Here is a 17,488-nt window from a genome sequence, read left to right as displayed (position 1 = left end):
TATTTTAAGGAAATATCACATACGCTTACTGGAAACAAAAAAAGACACCTGAAAGAGAATAATATGAAATGCTTTTTACAATCAGGCACCTCTCCTTCGAGAATTGTTTTTCCTTTTTCTTGGTTAAGTCAAAAGTCACTTTGGTCAAAGAAACTAAATTCAGGGCTTGCTCTTTCATGGTTCTTTGGATTGATTTCTTTTGAAACGCTGAGTGTTTGCACAAGGAAGAAGTAAAATTGCTAAAGGAATGTCCAATGTGCATGAAAATTGGTTAAAAAAGAAGTGTGGAATAAAAATTGAAAACTCCAGCACACTTCTATTTTGAGCTTTAAAAATAAAGCATATTTTTAGTGTATAGAATTCATGAATTGTATCTGAATTTTATTAATTGCCAACAAATTTGTAACTTACAGGACATATAAAGAGGAAGTTGGAATAACACATTTGATGCGTAAACACACTTAATAATTTTCTATCCAAATGTGAACAGAAGCAAAGCCACATTATACTTATGATAGAAGCCATACAAGTATATGATCGCTTCTATTCATGTTCAATTATTCCACTTTTCTGAATTAAAATCATGCCTTGGATAAAACAAAATTTTGGAAGAATATAATAGAATTATCTGTTTGAGAGCTATATGCACAAAACATTCCTTTTTAAAGATATGTTTTTAGACTGGCAAGGAAAGCTAAAGCACTTGCAACTTTTAAGAAAATCACTTACTTCGAGGAAAGCGAGGTGGGTTATCATTGACATCAGTTAGGGTCACGGTGACCGAAGTAGTTCCTGAGAGTCCTCCATTTTGACCAACCATATCCTTTGCCTGAATAACAAGCAAATACTGGTCTTTAGCCTCTCTATCCATGTTTGGAAGGGCGGTCTTGATGACTCCTGTAAAATTTCAAATCCCAGTAAAATGCATCATGAATCACTACATTTCTACCAACATAGAATATTGATATAGGTAGCAAGCTGTTCTTGAGTTGTCTTTTGTAGTTTTGTTTGGTTCATCTTTAATGATTTTAATGCATATTAAAGACCGAAGGGACATGCCAGTTATATATGATAATTATAATATTATTGCATATTATAGAAAATGCTATAATATGGAAGAGCAGGGTCCTTTGGTGTTGGATACAGAGGATTATCTTTAAGTTTTATGGAAATAAGGTTCACAAAATACCAACCTAGAAAATGTTTCACCTTATCCTTATAAAATGTTCCACCTTATCCTAGAATAATAGGCCAGTTATTGGTACAAGTACGTGACAATGAATCTCCTTTACTTCTCTTTCACCTTCTCCAACAACTTAATTCCTGGTGACATGAACATGCCCTAAACAGTTCAGCAATGGTACCTACTCTGCCTCTCTACAGAGAAGAGAGCAGAAACATTCTACAAAGAAAAGGATGAAGGTGATCTATGTTTAATAAGCAAAATTCCATTTCAATCAGCAGCGAAGATGCTGGAGACCATAGCTGATGCTATCTCTTGTGATTGAGGAAAAGTATGAAAGGTGAAAAGACCATGCTCATGGAAACCAGCCACATTAAAAGTATCAGTGCTGTGAGTTTCTATTTAATTGCAGTTAATAGCAATAGCCTTGAGACTTCAGCTATATGAGAAATTGACTTCAGAACATGTTTTGATGAGAAACAATTCAATAGTTATTATTGAAGTGAATTAGTTGTTTTATAGAACTAATTAATCATTATAGAACTAATTAATCACTGTCAATGCTAGTTAATAGTATCTAATTTGAAATTTTAACTGCTATACCATAAATATGCAAAGTGAAATAAATATGTAAGATTATATACTCAGTAGTGAAAAGCTACTTAGTTAATACCGATCAACATAGACCCTGAGACTCGGCATGGGATGCCACCTGCAGTAACAGAAGTCTAGAATCCTACCTCACCCTTTCTTGCACTTTTGTCTTTTCCAGCAAAACCAATGTTTCACCTCTCCACCTAAGGCCATTAAATTTATTAACTTACCTTGAAAAATATATAATCCACCTTATTAAATAAATTCTAACTTTTAGGGTGATGTCAGATTGTAAATCTTAGCTAATTCAGACCTAAGGAAGACCGATGTCACAACCTTCTTGGGGACAAGCGGAGTTCTTCCATAAAGGATGGCTCTTTGTGAGGAAAATAACTGCTGACAAAGTGGGCTAAACATACCCTTTCCTCACATTCAGTGTAAAAGTATCTGATATCCTTCAAAATTGCAAAAACATTTTTAAGCAGCCAATGAAAATTTTTCAAAGGCTGGCCTGTCACAGGCATGTGAAATAGTGGTCTGTGTGTTGTAAAGCTACACCACAGGAGGCCTGCCCTGCATGTCCCAATAGTCTAGTTTGGTAACTGTCCTGGGTGGGTGGAGACAGATGAGAAAAGCTTGTCAAAATTTTGAGAATGATTTAGCGATTACTGTTTAAAGATTCCAAGTTATATTTAACTCTCTTGTTCACTGAACCCTGTTTTAGTTCAGGTTCTAGAATCAACTATGAAACACGGACACATCTCAACCACACTTTAATATTTTAAGCGTTTAAATTATATTTTGGGGGTCCATTTTTATCAACATTAATCACTAATTCTAATACAGTAATTGGGCACACTACAATCACATTAATTCAAGTCTACTTCAACTCCCCCACCGGAGGAGTTCATTTATCTACACACTGCTTATAATGAATCTTTGAAACAGCACAATGAAAATCAAAAGGAACATAGTCATATATGCATTTGTTTCAGTGGATAAGTGTATGATACATATTCTTCTTAGAGGTATAATGGTTCTATGAATATTTCATGTTTTTCAATACTTCTGTGAGCTCTAATAAACAAAAAATGACTGACCTCCAAATACTCACTGTTACCAAGCATAAAAAAATTTTATCTGTCCAGTCTAAGACATATACCTCCATCTTTCCTTGTTTTAATGTTAGTCACCTTTTATGTATTTTAACCCTCTTTTGTAATTGAGTATTTGCTGTCTTGAATATTAAGCCAATAAGAGTGTTTCATCTAGATCACAAAATATTAATGAGTTATTTTTAGAAAAAGTTCCTACTGGTGCAGTTTTAATAGTTACTTTTCCATCCAATATCAATAGGAGTTTTTAACCTTGCACATTTATTATCATAGAGAGGGTTCCAGAACACTGCAGCCTCATCCTTTTGTGGTTTTGCTTAGTGGCATAATTTTTGAAAGGAAATACAGCATTTACTGGCAAAGAAAATAGTTACTCATATTTTTACACCTCTAATGTCTCTCTACAACGACCCTATAAATAACTCTTTCCAAAGCAAAAATCATAACAAAGTTTGCAAAGTAATGCAGGTGGCAGAGGTAATTTCCAATCGCCTCAAATATTAACCATATTTTTGACAAGAATGGAATAATTGGGAGAAAACTGATTTCAAATAAGGACATTCAGAAGTAATAGATTTTTGGTTGCATGGCTTCTGTTAGCTTTTTATTTTTATAAACTGTTGACATTTGGAAAAGAATTCTCAAACACTGTATTTGATTTGCATTTTGCTATATGTTACTAGACACACACAACACACACACACACAGAACAAACTGCTAACGCAGTGTCTGAAGTGATAAAAACTAGTCTTGTCTAAACAGATCCCTAATTCTGTGAGCGTCTCATGGAAGATATTATTTCATTTAAATAATCAATTTTAGCTGCTTACTATGAGAAAGATATATCCTTAATAGCTTCAGAAAAGAAACTGACTCAGGTTTTAGGCATTTGAGTAATAATTTTTCATCTGACCTAGTAACCCAGAACTTTTCATTTGTTTATAATCCACATGCCTCTGAAGCATAATTTGATCATGCCTCTGCCCAACAACCGCCTGCATGTTTTTAGTCTGATAATAAACTTACAGGTGATTCTCTAATGCCCTACCACTCATTGATGACATATATAATTATTTTTTTAACATCAAAGCTATTAGTTTTGCTGATGTTTTCTCTTTCCAAAACATTAATATCTCTTCTTTTCAATCAGATTATTTGCAATGAGATAACTGATTTTTTTAAAGCAGTCTGTTACTACACAACCCTTTTTAAGATTTTTATGTGAACTACATTAACAGGTAAGAGCCATTTCTGACATCAACCCCATTTAGGGAACCAAGCCACTACTGGGGCCGGCAAGCTGCACACTCAAGCTTTGGAATAATGTCAAGAATCTAGGCAACAGCATGACCCAGGTAGCCGGAGGCTGGGGACATTTATTTGGTGTGGCTCCATATACCTTAGTCATATGAGGTGAATCACTCTCTTGTAAGTTTGTATATGTTTTGAAATTTAGCATCTGTATCTTATGTTATTTGGTTTGTCTAACTAATAGTGAAGCATACAGAACCCTAAAAATGGAGCAAAGTCAATGATAATAATTAGTTGGAAACTTCATCAAAGAATTCCAGAACTAGCATCAAAGAATGGAGGAATTGCGTCTGCTAACTCACCAGGGGACACCCTTCGTCAGCCCCAACATGGGGTGAGTGCTTTTGCACCTTCAGCCAAGCCACAGAATGAAGCTACTATAAGGACATACTGTGGAGGGGGTTTGTCATAACCGTATTATTCACATAAAATTATGATGTGACGAGTATGCATATAACACATGGTACTATGTACTCACATCTTTTATGTTTGAGAAAGAACAGACAAGAATAAACCCAAGCAAAGCCCTGAAATCTGAATGCAAGATGGATACCACTAAGGGGAGTAGGAGAACTAGGGAGGACCAGTAGGAGGGGGTACAATGGGCTGTGGTAGAGGATTATTGGGGCTTTGGGCTAGTCGCGGCATGATAACATATTTCAAGAGGTGTGAATCTATACCCCTAAATCATATACAATTTTGCTAACCGAAGTTAGCACCATGAACATAACAAAACCCCAAAACCTCCTGAATGACAAGTGGTGCTTAACTCTCAACTCCTTTTCTAGACCAGCTTCAAGGCTCCTGGCCTGGTGCTTGGTTTCTTGGTCAGCTGATGTGACCTTGAACTCATACTGACTTCAAAAGGGGCCTGCATTTTTATTTTGACCAGCAAATTAGTATCCAGGCCGGCCATATCACTAATAGATAGAGAAATGGGATGTTTGCTTGAAGGTTGTGGGATAGGGGAATACCTTAGAATAATCCTCAGATCCCCACTAAGTTTACGGACCTTATGAAGACAGCTGACAGGAACCCCTGCAGTCCTGTTAATGCATTCTCTTTGCAGTCTTTCCCACGCTCTCTGCTTGTCAACGTGGGTTTTCTCAGACACTCACATTCTAGTATGGTGGATGGAAAACATTAAGGTAGAAAATACAATCCACTTCTGGTCATTGGACTTTTAGTAGAGCACAGATAAAATATGTGCTAGGTTAATGACATATGATTAAGAAATAGTGATTATTACTGATCGTACTAATGATATTAATATAATGTTACAATTCATTTTTAAAAGAAAGTTAGACAAACTGAAAGAAATAAACCTGGCAGTGGTTTCATGGACCTATTTTTACATCTTGATTTAGAATATTTTCAGTCATTTTCCTGTCTAAAGTTTTGCTTTCTTGGGCCTCCCCTGGTGGCGCAGCGGTTGAGCGCTGGGCTGCGAAGCTGCCTGCAGCCTCTGCAGCTCTGGTTCGATCCCCGGCCTCTGGCAAGGGTCCCACATGTTGTGCAGACCTCTCCTGCTGTGCCCGCTGCTCCCCTCAGCAGTGTATTTCGTCGGTTTGCCTGTTCTGTTCCCCGCTCTGGCTCTGATGAATTCTCTCACCCTCCCGCGTTTCTGACTGTATCCATTGCTTGTATAAATAAATAAATAAATAAATAAATAAACAAACAAACAAATAAATAAATCTTTAAAAAAAATACAAGTTTTGCTTTCTTCTCAAAACCCTTCTATGTGGAGATGAGGAAATAATGTTATTTCTCACACTGATAAGAATCATACTGGCAGCCAGTTAGGAAGACTAAGTTAAACTTGATTTATAGCTCTCTCTGTCCTTAAGGACTGAAATTTTTCTATTTTGTCAGAAAACTACTACTACTACTACTATTTATTATTATTATTATTATCATTATTATTATTGCCAAATAGGCATTCTACCCAGTAGGAATTAGCAGAGGACAAATATTCCCAGAATAATTCTTCACTAATGAATAGATAAGGAGAAGTTCCAATGATCACCATGATGATGTCCTTAAAAACAAAATAAAATTAAAGTAAACTTTCTCCCCCTTCTGTAATACAGCCCTTGAGATTCTGAAACTCAAGTTTGAAGAACTAAACAATGTGATTCCAAGACCGAACCCACTGGCCAGTTTTGGGCCACAGAGCTTTTGAAAAACCTATTATCTTATCTTAACAAAGCTAAAATCACAAGCCAATCATTAGTAGCACCAAAATATTTAAGTCTTGGGATTAGTACATGCTATTCTGGGGCAGGTTATATAATGCAGGAGTGTATAATTTGTGAGCAAATTGTCAGAAACTCATCAATGTCTTTCTAGGCAGCAAAGCGTAGATATATAAGGGAACGGGTGGGTGTCTGAATTCAGGTTTCTCAGATCTATCATTATACCAGCCCCAAGCATCCTTTCTACATTCACAGGATTCCTATCATAAATCAAATACTTTCATTTACTTCTCCTTCAATATCTGCTTAATCAGCACTCTTTCTTCTCTATTAGACCTTCCAGGTGGCTTTCAAACTCCACCACTACATTGCTATAAAATATGCAACGCAATCTCGATGAAAACCCTAATGAATGGGCCTCCCTGGTGGCGCAGGCAGTTGAGTGCCGCACTGTGAAGCTGCCCACAGCCTCTGTAGCGTGGGTTCGATCCCAGCCGGTCAGGGAGATAACCACATGGCACAGCAGACCTCTCCTGTCTCACCCACCGCTCTTCTCAACAGTGTATTTCAGTCAGTCTGCCTGTTCTGTTCCCCACTCTGTCTCTGGTGAGTCCTCTCACCCTCCTACACATCTGGCCTATACCCCAGTTCTTATATAAATAAATCTTTTTAAAAAAGGAAAAGGAAACCCTAATGAATGATGAGATGATGAGCTAGGATTGAATTTATTCCTTTGTTCATGCACATTGCCACTGCCGTTCCCAAAAGACATTTAAAATATTTATCCCCTGTGGAGATTTGAGAATGAATTAATATTGCCATTTTTAAAATATGGAAAACAAGATAATTGGCATGAAAATATTCATTTAGGATCATTGGTACTAACAAACATTCATAATCATCAAGTTGGTTATTTGAAGAATTCTTCTTCCCGTGATAAAAACAAAATTATTATGTAGACAAATTTTGGATTTTTACAGTGATGAAGAAAATCAACAGCATGCACCCACCCATTTTCACACCCACCCATTCCTTACACACAAGCTAGAAGAGCAGAGTAGATAAAATATTATTTTATAAGCAACGTAACAATGCTCCAAATTATAATCTTGCATAAATTAAACTAGTTCAGCTAAAAAGCAAAACAGAATTATCTAGCAACAAATCAGTCTTTCCACCAATTTTGCAACTCATAGAAAAATATTAAATTAAAAAATAACCATTTAATTTATCAGATCATCATCCTAATTTCTATATTTATGTGCTATACCTTGAGAAAACCAACTTTTTGGAAGGGCAAACTGAACTTACTACCTGTTCCACTGCATGGCAAGGAGATTTCTGCTGGTGATTTAAGCTCTACTCTGTGTAATTCTTACATGAAATAATTATGGAAACCAAAAAAGAAAATCTAAAACTTAAAGAATCAACACTTTCTTAAATATTCAGGAGACAACAGCTGAAATATGCTTAATATATACTATTCTGTTTTATTTTGGCAGGAATAATGAGAAGTGTTATAAAATATTCTTTAAAAATACTAACATCTCTATAAATAATACACTACTTATTACCAAAATTGCACATAGTGAGAAACACAATACAAATACAGTGGCCATGATCAGTGTTAATTAGAATAAAAATAAGAAATATTAATTCAATGACCAGGTGGGCCATGATCACTTTACAAGGAGAGTCACAGTGCAGTGTTTACCTGTCTTTGGTTCCACAGAGAAATACGGCTGCCCTTGCAGGATGCTGTAGACCACTCGGGCACTGTTGCCATAGGTGGGGTCATCAGCATCTGTTGCTGTCACCTGTACCACGGAGGTCCCTATGTGCCAATGCAAAAGCCATTGAATTAAAAACTGCCAATTGCCACAAAACGTAAGCACTCATAAAATGCTACAGAGCCTGCCCTGGATTTATTTTTCATGTGTCTTGACAGCAAAATAAGTACAGTATTTTTTTTTTTGTATACAACAAACCCCAAAAGATGATAAATGTTAATAAAGTCCTTAGATATAGTCAAGGGACATGAAAACATGGTGGCAAAATTTAAGAATGATGAAGTTTGTTGGGCGGGGGTAGGCTCAGAATTGGGATGTGCTGACACTTTAGATAACTCAGCCACTAGAGCCTGGTAAAACACTTTTATAAAAGTAATCTCTATTAAGTCTCAATCACTGTCCAGAAGGCAGCATGAGAAGTAACAGCATCGTGACACCCCAGTTGTTCAGGAGAACTCATTGTTATAGCTCATTAAATCCAGACAAATTAAAAATTCACTCACTGATTAAAGATTATTCAACTGATATTTGGTGGCTACCCTATGCCATTGATGATAGTTTTTTTTTTTTTATTTGTTTCTACTTTTTGATTAAAAAAAAAAAAGAAACTTGAAACCCAATATCCCTCCAACTCCCGAGGAGGAAAAGCATGACAACTTTAAAAATCACATGAGTAGTTGTTTTTCCACATTTCATGGGATTGATTGTAGTGATTCTTTATTTCACTATTATTCAACATGGAAGGCATTTTATTGTATCCTATTTTCTTTATTTCCATTTGGAGTATTATCTTGAAAATATCATACTTCATACTTCATGCTTGCTAAGTTTATATATTTCAGAATCTGCTATTTTATTATTTATGTCCAAGTGATGGAGATGTGACCAGGTCTGTTTTATGTCCTTGTCCCTGTGTAACATGCTATTAACATACATGCACCCTTTTTAATTCTTAAGTCTTTCCTTCGACAGACTTTGATTACTGTGCCTTACAGATGCCTAATAGAACCAATTGGTGAATGACATCTATTTTTTAACAATTTTAAGAATTAAATTTTGATTATTTTAAGATGTTAGATTAAATGACATTGATGATCTCTATTTTCTTTATAATGCACCACTTTAAAGCAGCATCTATTCTAGTGATACAAACAACTTTAAAGAAATGAAAACTGAAATTCAGTAAATTTGGTTGCATATATTTTCTTCTGATGTGTTTATTAATTTAACACACATTCTCAAATAGCTTTAAATTTCCCATGGTTATTTATGGTCTCTTGGCAATGAATAAACCATCCTAGGGGCCTATTAGGATGTTTTAAATCTTACAGTTAGCATCCAGTGAAAGAAACAGTCCTAAATAATCAACACTGAAAGCTTGCATATAGCCGACTCTTAGAGGCCATTAAAACTCTTTGGGTAGAATTAAAAACCTTGATAAACTATGACTCACTATAAATCCATGTAACACACTTTATTCCTTGTTCTTAGGTTGAATTTGGATATTAACCCAGCCATCTGAATTAGTGTTAAGTACATCCTGAGGATATCTGAAAGCATTTTCTAAAAAGTTCTGCCCCTATAGCATCATCAAATAACTGCTAGAGCTCACACGTGCACGTCACACGCAATTTGATAAGAGCCACACCCATATGCAATCTGGCGTCATGGAAACCCAAGTGACAGTGTAAAACTCTGCCTCCTAAACAGGGAGTTCACATTATGGAATTTCCATAGCAACATTCAATGGGGGAAGGAAGAACCTTGCAAGCCAATGAAAGATACCCAAAGAGCCACGAGACTCATGGAGTTGAATTGTTCAAACATACCTCAAACATTTTTGTTTTTGTAAGCATTACAATCAGTAGATTGGAGGGGGGAGTGCCTACTCATTTCTCTAATAAATTCAAAATGTTGATTTTGCTGTCTTGGCTGTTGCTTTCGTTGAGCTGCAACAGCAGGAAGCCCTCTGAGGTCTGGCAGTGTGGAGAAAATAGGATCCTATTTGATCAAGAAAATGCTCAGAGCAGGCTTCCTAGAGACAGATGTTGTCACCTGCCCCTCACCCCCCAAAAGAGAAGCCTTTCTTTCCACAAGCACCTCACCTCTGGCTCATTTGAGTTTCTTGAACAGCAAGAACCATGACACCCCAAATAATTTCCCCCTTTCTTCTTATAGAAGACAAAGTCACCAACTGAGATGCCTTTGTGTCCAGCACAGCAAAGAGTGACTGGATGGTGGGATGCAGGAAATGACCCGGATTTAAAGAAAAGCTCCACCCCAAAGGAAATTTTTCAGATGTTAAAAATACAAGTCCAATCATCATTTTAAATAAACTTCCTTCTGTGAAATAAACTTCCTTAAAAACAAGAATAAATAAATTGGTATCTACTCTAACCCCTTAATTTTTTATTGTTTTCTAAGATCTTTCATACTTAAAATTACTTAATGGCTGAAAATGACCCTAGGCATACCTGAATCCCTTCAATTAAAATTTATGTTATTTAACCAAAGTATAAACTTGAAATACTTTACTTTCTATTTTTCCAACAATGTGGCAATGTCAAAAGATCTTTGAATAAGTCTTCATTATTCATTTATATACCTCAAATGAGCACCATTTACCATTATTATAAACTTAGTATATACATGGTCCATGCATTTGAGTTTCTGGAAAAATCATAAAAAGATCAGTGGTGGCATGAGGATGGACATTTGTGGGTTCAGGCACATTCTCTGCAAGCAAAGACACCTGCTGACTCACATATTAGCCTGGCCACCTCCGACAGCCTGCCTAAGACCTCGACCAGAGAGAGGCAGAAAACAGAAAATAGAGGATAATTATTCTCATCTCAGGAGAAAGATCATCACAGGGCTGCACCTGGAAGGATTCTTTCAAAACTCCGTAGGTGTTATTTAATCATTTTCTAAAAATGTAAATATTAACGTGAAAAGGGAGTGTAAGACCTACGAAATATCCCATGATTTTGACATCTTTGGCAGAATGGCTCCAGATTGCATATTTGTGTGATTGGCATTAATCTACAATCCAGTATGAAATAGCAAACTCCATGCACATGTGAGCTACTTCTGTTACATGAGTGACTCCATAGGTGCAGAACATTTTAGAAAGTGATTTCAAATGCCTTCGGCATGTACTTGACACTAATTCAGGTCACTGAGTTAATATCAAAAGACAGTTGTGTATAAGGAGGAATCGCCTAATTGCATAGAAATAAAATGGCAGGTTGAATGAGAGGTGCTGGGTGCTGGGAGAGATCACGTCTCCTCTATTCCCCTCGTCCTGTCTGCCCATTGCTATGCAAACCCTCATGTAGTGTTTCTATTGCCTGAGAACTTTTCACCACCGGATTGTGAATTCGAGCCCCTCCTAGCAGCCACAGCCAAGGCGGCCTGCGCTGTACTCACCCACAGGAGACATTTCGGGAACCCCTGCGGTGTACGGGCCATCCAGGAACTTGGGCTCATTGTCATTGATGTCCTGGATCTTGATGACGAACTCAGACTCGGGCTCCACGGGCTTGTTGGTGAGCCGGTCCAGCGCCTGGGCACGCAGCGTGTAGTAGGCCTGCTCCTCGCGGTCCAGCCTCTTGGTGGCATGGATGTCTCCCGTGTTCTCGTCGATGATGAAGATGGAACTCGCCCCTTCGCCTGACAGGATGTATTTGATGGAGCCATCTCCTTTATCAACATCAGAGTGAAGCTGGTGAAAAATTCATGTGAGATGAGATTAGCTTACGAGTGAGTCAGCGATATGGAGAGATGTAAAAATAATTCTCGTGTCAGGCAGCAGAACATGAGACTTATTGTTCTTGGAAAGATAAGCTGATGCTTGGGCACAGCAGGAGGCTGAGAGAAACAGGTCTGCTCGCATTGTGAGCAAGACAAGTCCATTTCTTCCTGTAAACATTCTCACTGCCAGAGGTATGGCACATCACGCCCCCAGGATAGGAACTTTGGGGGGTAATAGATTGATTTGGTTTGTCCTTGGCAGTTTCAGGCATCTTCTTGGAACAGAGCAGACTTCCAGTAAACAAGTATAATGGGGTGATTTGCTTTTATTCTAAGCAAAGTAACTGACTACAGAATATTAGTAGATTTAGATCTATTATGTAATGTGCTTAGAAATCACCACCTTTTTGAGGGTGCCCAACTCTCCCACCTCCACCACCAGTCCCCCTAAACCAGGGGGTCTTAAGGACACCTTTAACCTCTAGAACTGTATAAATCCCTTCTAAATAAACCATAATCACCCCATCCAGGTTCCTAGTATGTAGTCTCTATTCACCAGGCAAAACTGCACCAGGCGCAGAGGGTTGAGATTCAGGTGCATGAATTAGTGTAAATTAACTTATGAAATTAAACACAGGAATCATGTGGGTTTGCACCTTGGGAAAAGCAAGAGTGCTTTCCATGATGAACAAGTATGGATGGCTGTCCAGTTACTAAATCAGTCTCCAAAGCCCATTCTATATTTTAAATTTTGAAGTTAAAAAAAAATTGCACTGCTTTCTGAAATAGGAATTTTAAATCAATATGTGCCTGAGACTTCAACTAAAACCTTTCTTGAAATACCAAGCGCTGCATTAGATTTGCATGATTAACCCCGGCACCAGCAGCCAGGCCAGCACCTACTGATTTGCATTCCATATCTGGAACTGTCCCGTTGTATGTCAGATTATGTGGAACAGAGGAACCTTAGGAAACCCAGAAATAATTACACATTTTCCTGAACTTCATAACCTAAGAAATACAGTACTCAATCTATCATTTCAACAATCTTTCATCCCCTATAACCACCATCATTCTGGGCTTTGATGAATACGAAAGTGGAAGCCCAATTTACCAAATAACAAGGCTTTTCTCTGCCCCACAGAACTACATTTGCATTCTTTAAAAGACAGAGTGCTAAAAATATAAAACACAGAAAGCTACTTAAGAAGGCGCATGCTCCCCGCCCAGTCAGCCCTCCCTGGTGGCAGCTGAGGGGGCTGCCCTTGTCCATGGATTGCGCAGGTGATTCCTCCACTGCACTCTACCAGCTGTGTCTCAACTTTGTTTCAAATACTTAAATACCCGATTTATCCTTTAGTTTCTGTAATGCAAAAAGATGAAATTCTGGCACCAGTCATAATTTAGATTTGCTCAGCAGAGAACTAGCTAGGGGTTGCCAGCCTATTAAGGGTCAAGCCTGGGAGAACGGGAAAGACCTGGATCATGAGTCCTCACCCACATACTTAAGGATGCAAGATACACAGAGACAAGTAAAAATGAAAATTGAAGAAAGATTTAAAAGGAATTATTTATATAGGAAGTGAGAAAAGGGAGAGTTGAGAGAGAAGGAAATGATGTGTTGGCCTTCCTGTGGCCAGATGCTGTGAAGCCCCAGAGCAGAGAGCACCAGCTGTGCAGAGATCATGGTGCAAGGGGAAAGCTAAAGAGAGGCCAGTCACACCTGTGAGCCATCTCTTTTTTAAGGTCAACATGGCAGCTCTGCTCCACCCCCTAGCTCCCAGGAGGCTCCACTCCAGAGTCAGAAGGTGGAGTCTGCAAAGATCACCTTTGAGTTGATAATCAGCAACACCAATTATGCGGAGGTTGTTCCTCCTTGTTCTTCTTACAACGGGCATGTGCTTATCCAATACAGAGAAACTGTGTTGTGGAATATGGTGAATTACATAGTCTCCTGAAACCTCCTGAGGATAATAATTACATCTCTATCTCCCTCGAACTTAAAAAGGAAGAAAGCTGATTATTATTAGGGCTATTGAGCGATTCTATGGCTTGGCCCTGTTCTTACTGTTCTCTCCATGCTCATGAGTGACTTTATTGGCCCTAGTAACAGATAAGGAAATTGAAGTAGAGAAAAGCTCCTCACTTTGCCCTAGGTTGCACAATCAGCTTTCTGTGGCAACACTGGTAAAAGGGCAACCTCTGCTCCTACAATGGGATCCTGCCTCTAGGAGAGGAGCTATTTATTATCTGTGAGGTGGGGACAGCAAAACTCACCTCAAACAATTCAGAGAAAGAAAAGCAAATGTAACCTGCTCCTGTTAATCACCCCTCAAATCTTACAGAAGCTCAGAGCTGCTGTCAGTTCCCGTCAATGCCTATCGCGACTTAAGAGTCCTTTTTTTTGGCAGTAGGGAACAGCAATAAGCTATGACACTCAAAGACACAGAACAAAATGCTTCAGCCTGAGACAAGTACACATGGTGGATGAAAATTCTTTGTTTTCAAGCTGCTAATCCTCCAGGTACTATGGCCCCCACACACTTCTCACGTGTGAGATGAAGAAACAGGCCATGTCCAGAAGACACACAGAAGCGATAACGATCGTGTCTTTAATAAAGTTTCGCTATATCTCTAAATCTCATCAGAGATTCCCATTTATAGAACCAGCCCTTATGCTTCACTTACCTAATTCCTATCGACAAATTGCTGTTTTCACGGCATAGCAAGACTACTCCTGTGGGGCTCTAGGTCAGGGAAAGAGGACACACTGGCACATTTTCAATCCTTACTGTGACCTTCCACCTGAGCTCTGAAGCTGCATACATCACCATGGGGCACTGTGAGCTGGTCTGTTTCTGACAGAAGACCAGCTTACATGTAAAATAAAGGTTCATATTACTTGTTTCTCCAGTCATTCAAGGATCAGATTCCTTCTCTACTACTTCCATCACCACACATACACACACACACACACACACACACACACACACACGTGTTTCAGGAGCCCTGAACTTTACACCCTTCCCATTCCTGACACTCTTCTCCCAGCTGGGTCCATGTCCAAGCTTGTAATCACTGCCAAAATTCACAAGCAGAAAATTGCTTTGAATCTGAGCTCAGTGTCCTTGCAAGGTTAGCGCAAGCATCTGCAGTTAAAAGTGGATGACCAACTATGCAATGCTGAGATGGACACAGAACAGACAGGTTCATTTATATATTTAGGTGAGACCATGTGCATTAGTCTAGTCTTATCGGGTAGAATGATACCCACACAATAGTAAAATGTCTCCTGTCCCTCTGTGAAGAAAAAGAACATTCAGCAAATAGAAATACCACAAGTGCAGAACTATCAGCTGCAACCTTAAGTGGACACATATGTCTGCACAGGTGTGCACACACACAGCACTCACATGCAAGCTTTGTAAACAACTGGCAGGTAAGAGTGAAGAAGTACTACTGTCCTCTGTGAAAAGCTATGATCTGGGAAACAAAACAACCTGTTATGATAAATGAATAAACAATAATTGAAAAGCAATCAAAAACTACTATTTATTCTGCTATTTGGGGCAGAGTGGATTCATATGCCATCTCGTTCATTTGCATATATACTTGCAAAAGGGATGTGATGATTCCTCTGGACAGCAGCAAACACAGAACTTTTATCATTAATCACCACTCAACACTCACCTTACTGTCTGGATCCCAGATTCCTTTTCCAAGTATTTACTGTGACACCAACATAAATATTTACATTAAACATTTATTTTGTTTCTTATTGCAAATGACTATCTCATGACAAAGGGAAGGATTAGCGGAGAAGGAGACACAACTGTTGTGTGAATGCTGCCGCTATGTCAGCACCGGGACAATTTAAGAAGTGCCGAACTGTGCTGGATTCTTCACCATCGACACAGGCCAGGAATGTAAAGTCCACGAGAACAGTATATTTAATAACCCATTCTGGCTCTGACATCCCCTGCTTAATAGAATATTCTTTCCCCACAGTCTCCAAGACATTAGCCCTTTCTTTTTAGTTTCCCTGAATAATCCTAAATCCAGAATCTTAAAATATTTCACTTGGGTAATTACCAAACTAGCTAGTTATCCTCTACTTTTAAAAACTCACAACATCTAGACAATGATAGTGCTTGGTGGAAATTATCTCCCTAAAATATACAATGAAGGATGTCATCACACCCCTCATCAAATCTGCGTTCTACAGATAAACCCACAATCTAAGCATGGGGGCCCAAGGGACCACATTTCTCTCTGTCCACCATGTCTCTGTCCATCAGTGAGTTGCAGGGAAACTTTTGTTTCCCAGTTGGTAAACATGACCTCTTACCCACAGTTTCATCTTATGTCTGTATTTGCTGTTTTTGAGACATGAACATTGAGTCTAAGTTCCAGGCATGGCAAGTTAGTACCCACAGCTGCACATAGCAAGTACTTCTTTCCTTTACAGCAAATGTCCATAATCACCTTGACCAACTGATACCCAAATTGGCTTAATGCAAGTCACTATACTCCACCCCACCCCACCTTTGAACAGTGTTTGAATATGTTTGACAGAATGTTTTAAATTCTGCTTTATACTGAAAATCTGGTTTAGTTATTTTTCCATCCAACTCTTTCTTTCATTTTCAAACTCCTTGAGAACTGGGATAATTCCACATCCTCAAACTACTTGTATGAAACTTAGGAAATATAAAAATCCACTTTGTAAAATGGTAGTGCTTACTTATTTCAATTTCTAGCCATTTAAGTTTTCATAGTATTAGGAAAAAAGAAAAAGTCGACAAAAAAAATAATCCTATCTCTCCAGTTGGTTCTTACTCCTCAGATAGAGTAAGACACCATCTAGATGGAGTTCAGACACCAAACTGTCCTGCACAGCACCCTGGGCTACTTTGTCACTGAGCATTTACAGCTTTGTGTTCTCAGGAGACACAACCCTTCCCTGTAGGGGCAAACACTCTCCCTTGTTCATCTCTACTTCCCCAGGTTCTTTCTACAAAGGTTCTCTGTAGAAATACAAAGATGCTCAAGGAAGGTTCCCAAAACTGGATTCCTGACACTCCAAGTTTTGAATAAATTTTTATCCAGCACTTATTTTTTAACTTTGAAGTGCTATGGTGACTAGACCTGCTCGAGGAATCCGATAGTATCAAAACATTAGCAAGGATTTAAAACAGTGGTACTTCTATTACAATTAACAAATAAAAAATAATGTTGATTATTTGGAAGAGAATAAATCTTAAAAGTTCTCATTTAAAAAAAGGTCTGTAGATATGTATTGTGATAATTTCATAATATATAAATGATATGTTACGTACTTGACACTAATGTTAAATGTCTATTACAACTCAATAAAAAATAAAATTATGCATTTGAAAATAATAATATTGCAATGACTAAAACTGAAAACAGATTCATGCACTAATGTTTTGACAATTTCCTTACATTAATTTAATCCATATGGTCCTGATACAAACTACCTGGTCTAAATTTTAAATTCATCTGCTTAAACACAAGTCAGAAAGT

General features: G+C 38.1%; 1 protein-coding gene across 1 annotated transcript in view; it reads right to left on the bottom strand.

Annotated features, from left to right (window-relative positions):
* The window catches only part of CDH7 (cadherin 7), a gene marked incomplete at both ends in the record, with an annotated part of 106,268 nt that overhangs the window by 50,817 nt on the left and 37,963 nt on the right, over window positions 1–17,488 (bottom strand). The window contains 3 exons of the mRNA XM_084252067.1: window positions 730–897; window positions 8,113–8,232; window positions 11,618–11,912. Coding sequence (XP_084108193.1) covers window positions 730–897; window positions 8,113–8,232; window positions 11,618–11,912 — 583 coding nt within the window. The remainder of the gene's footprint in view (window positions 1–729; window positions 898–8,112; window positions 8,233–11,617; window positions 11,913–17,488) is intronic.

Source organism: Talpa europaea (assembly GCF_964194135.1).
Source record: "Talpa europaea genome assembly, chromosome: 13".
Classification (NCBI taxonomy): domain Eukaryota; kingdom Metazoa; phylum Chordata; class Mammalia; order Eulipotyphla; family Talpidae; genus Talpa; species Talpa europaea.
This window is presented reverse-complemented; position numbering and strand designations above follow the sequence as displayed.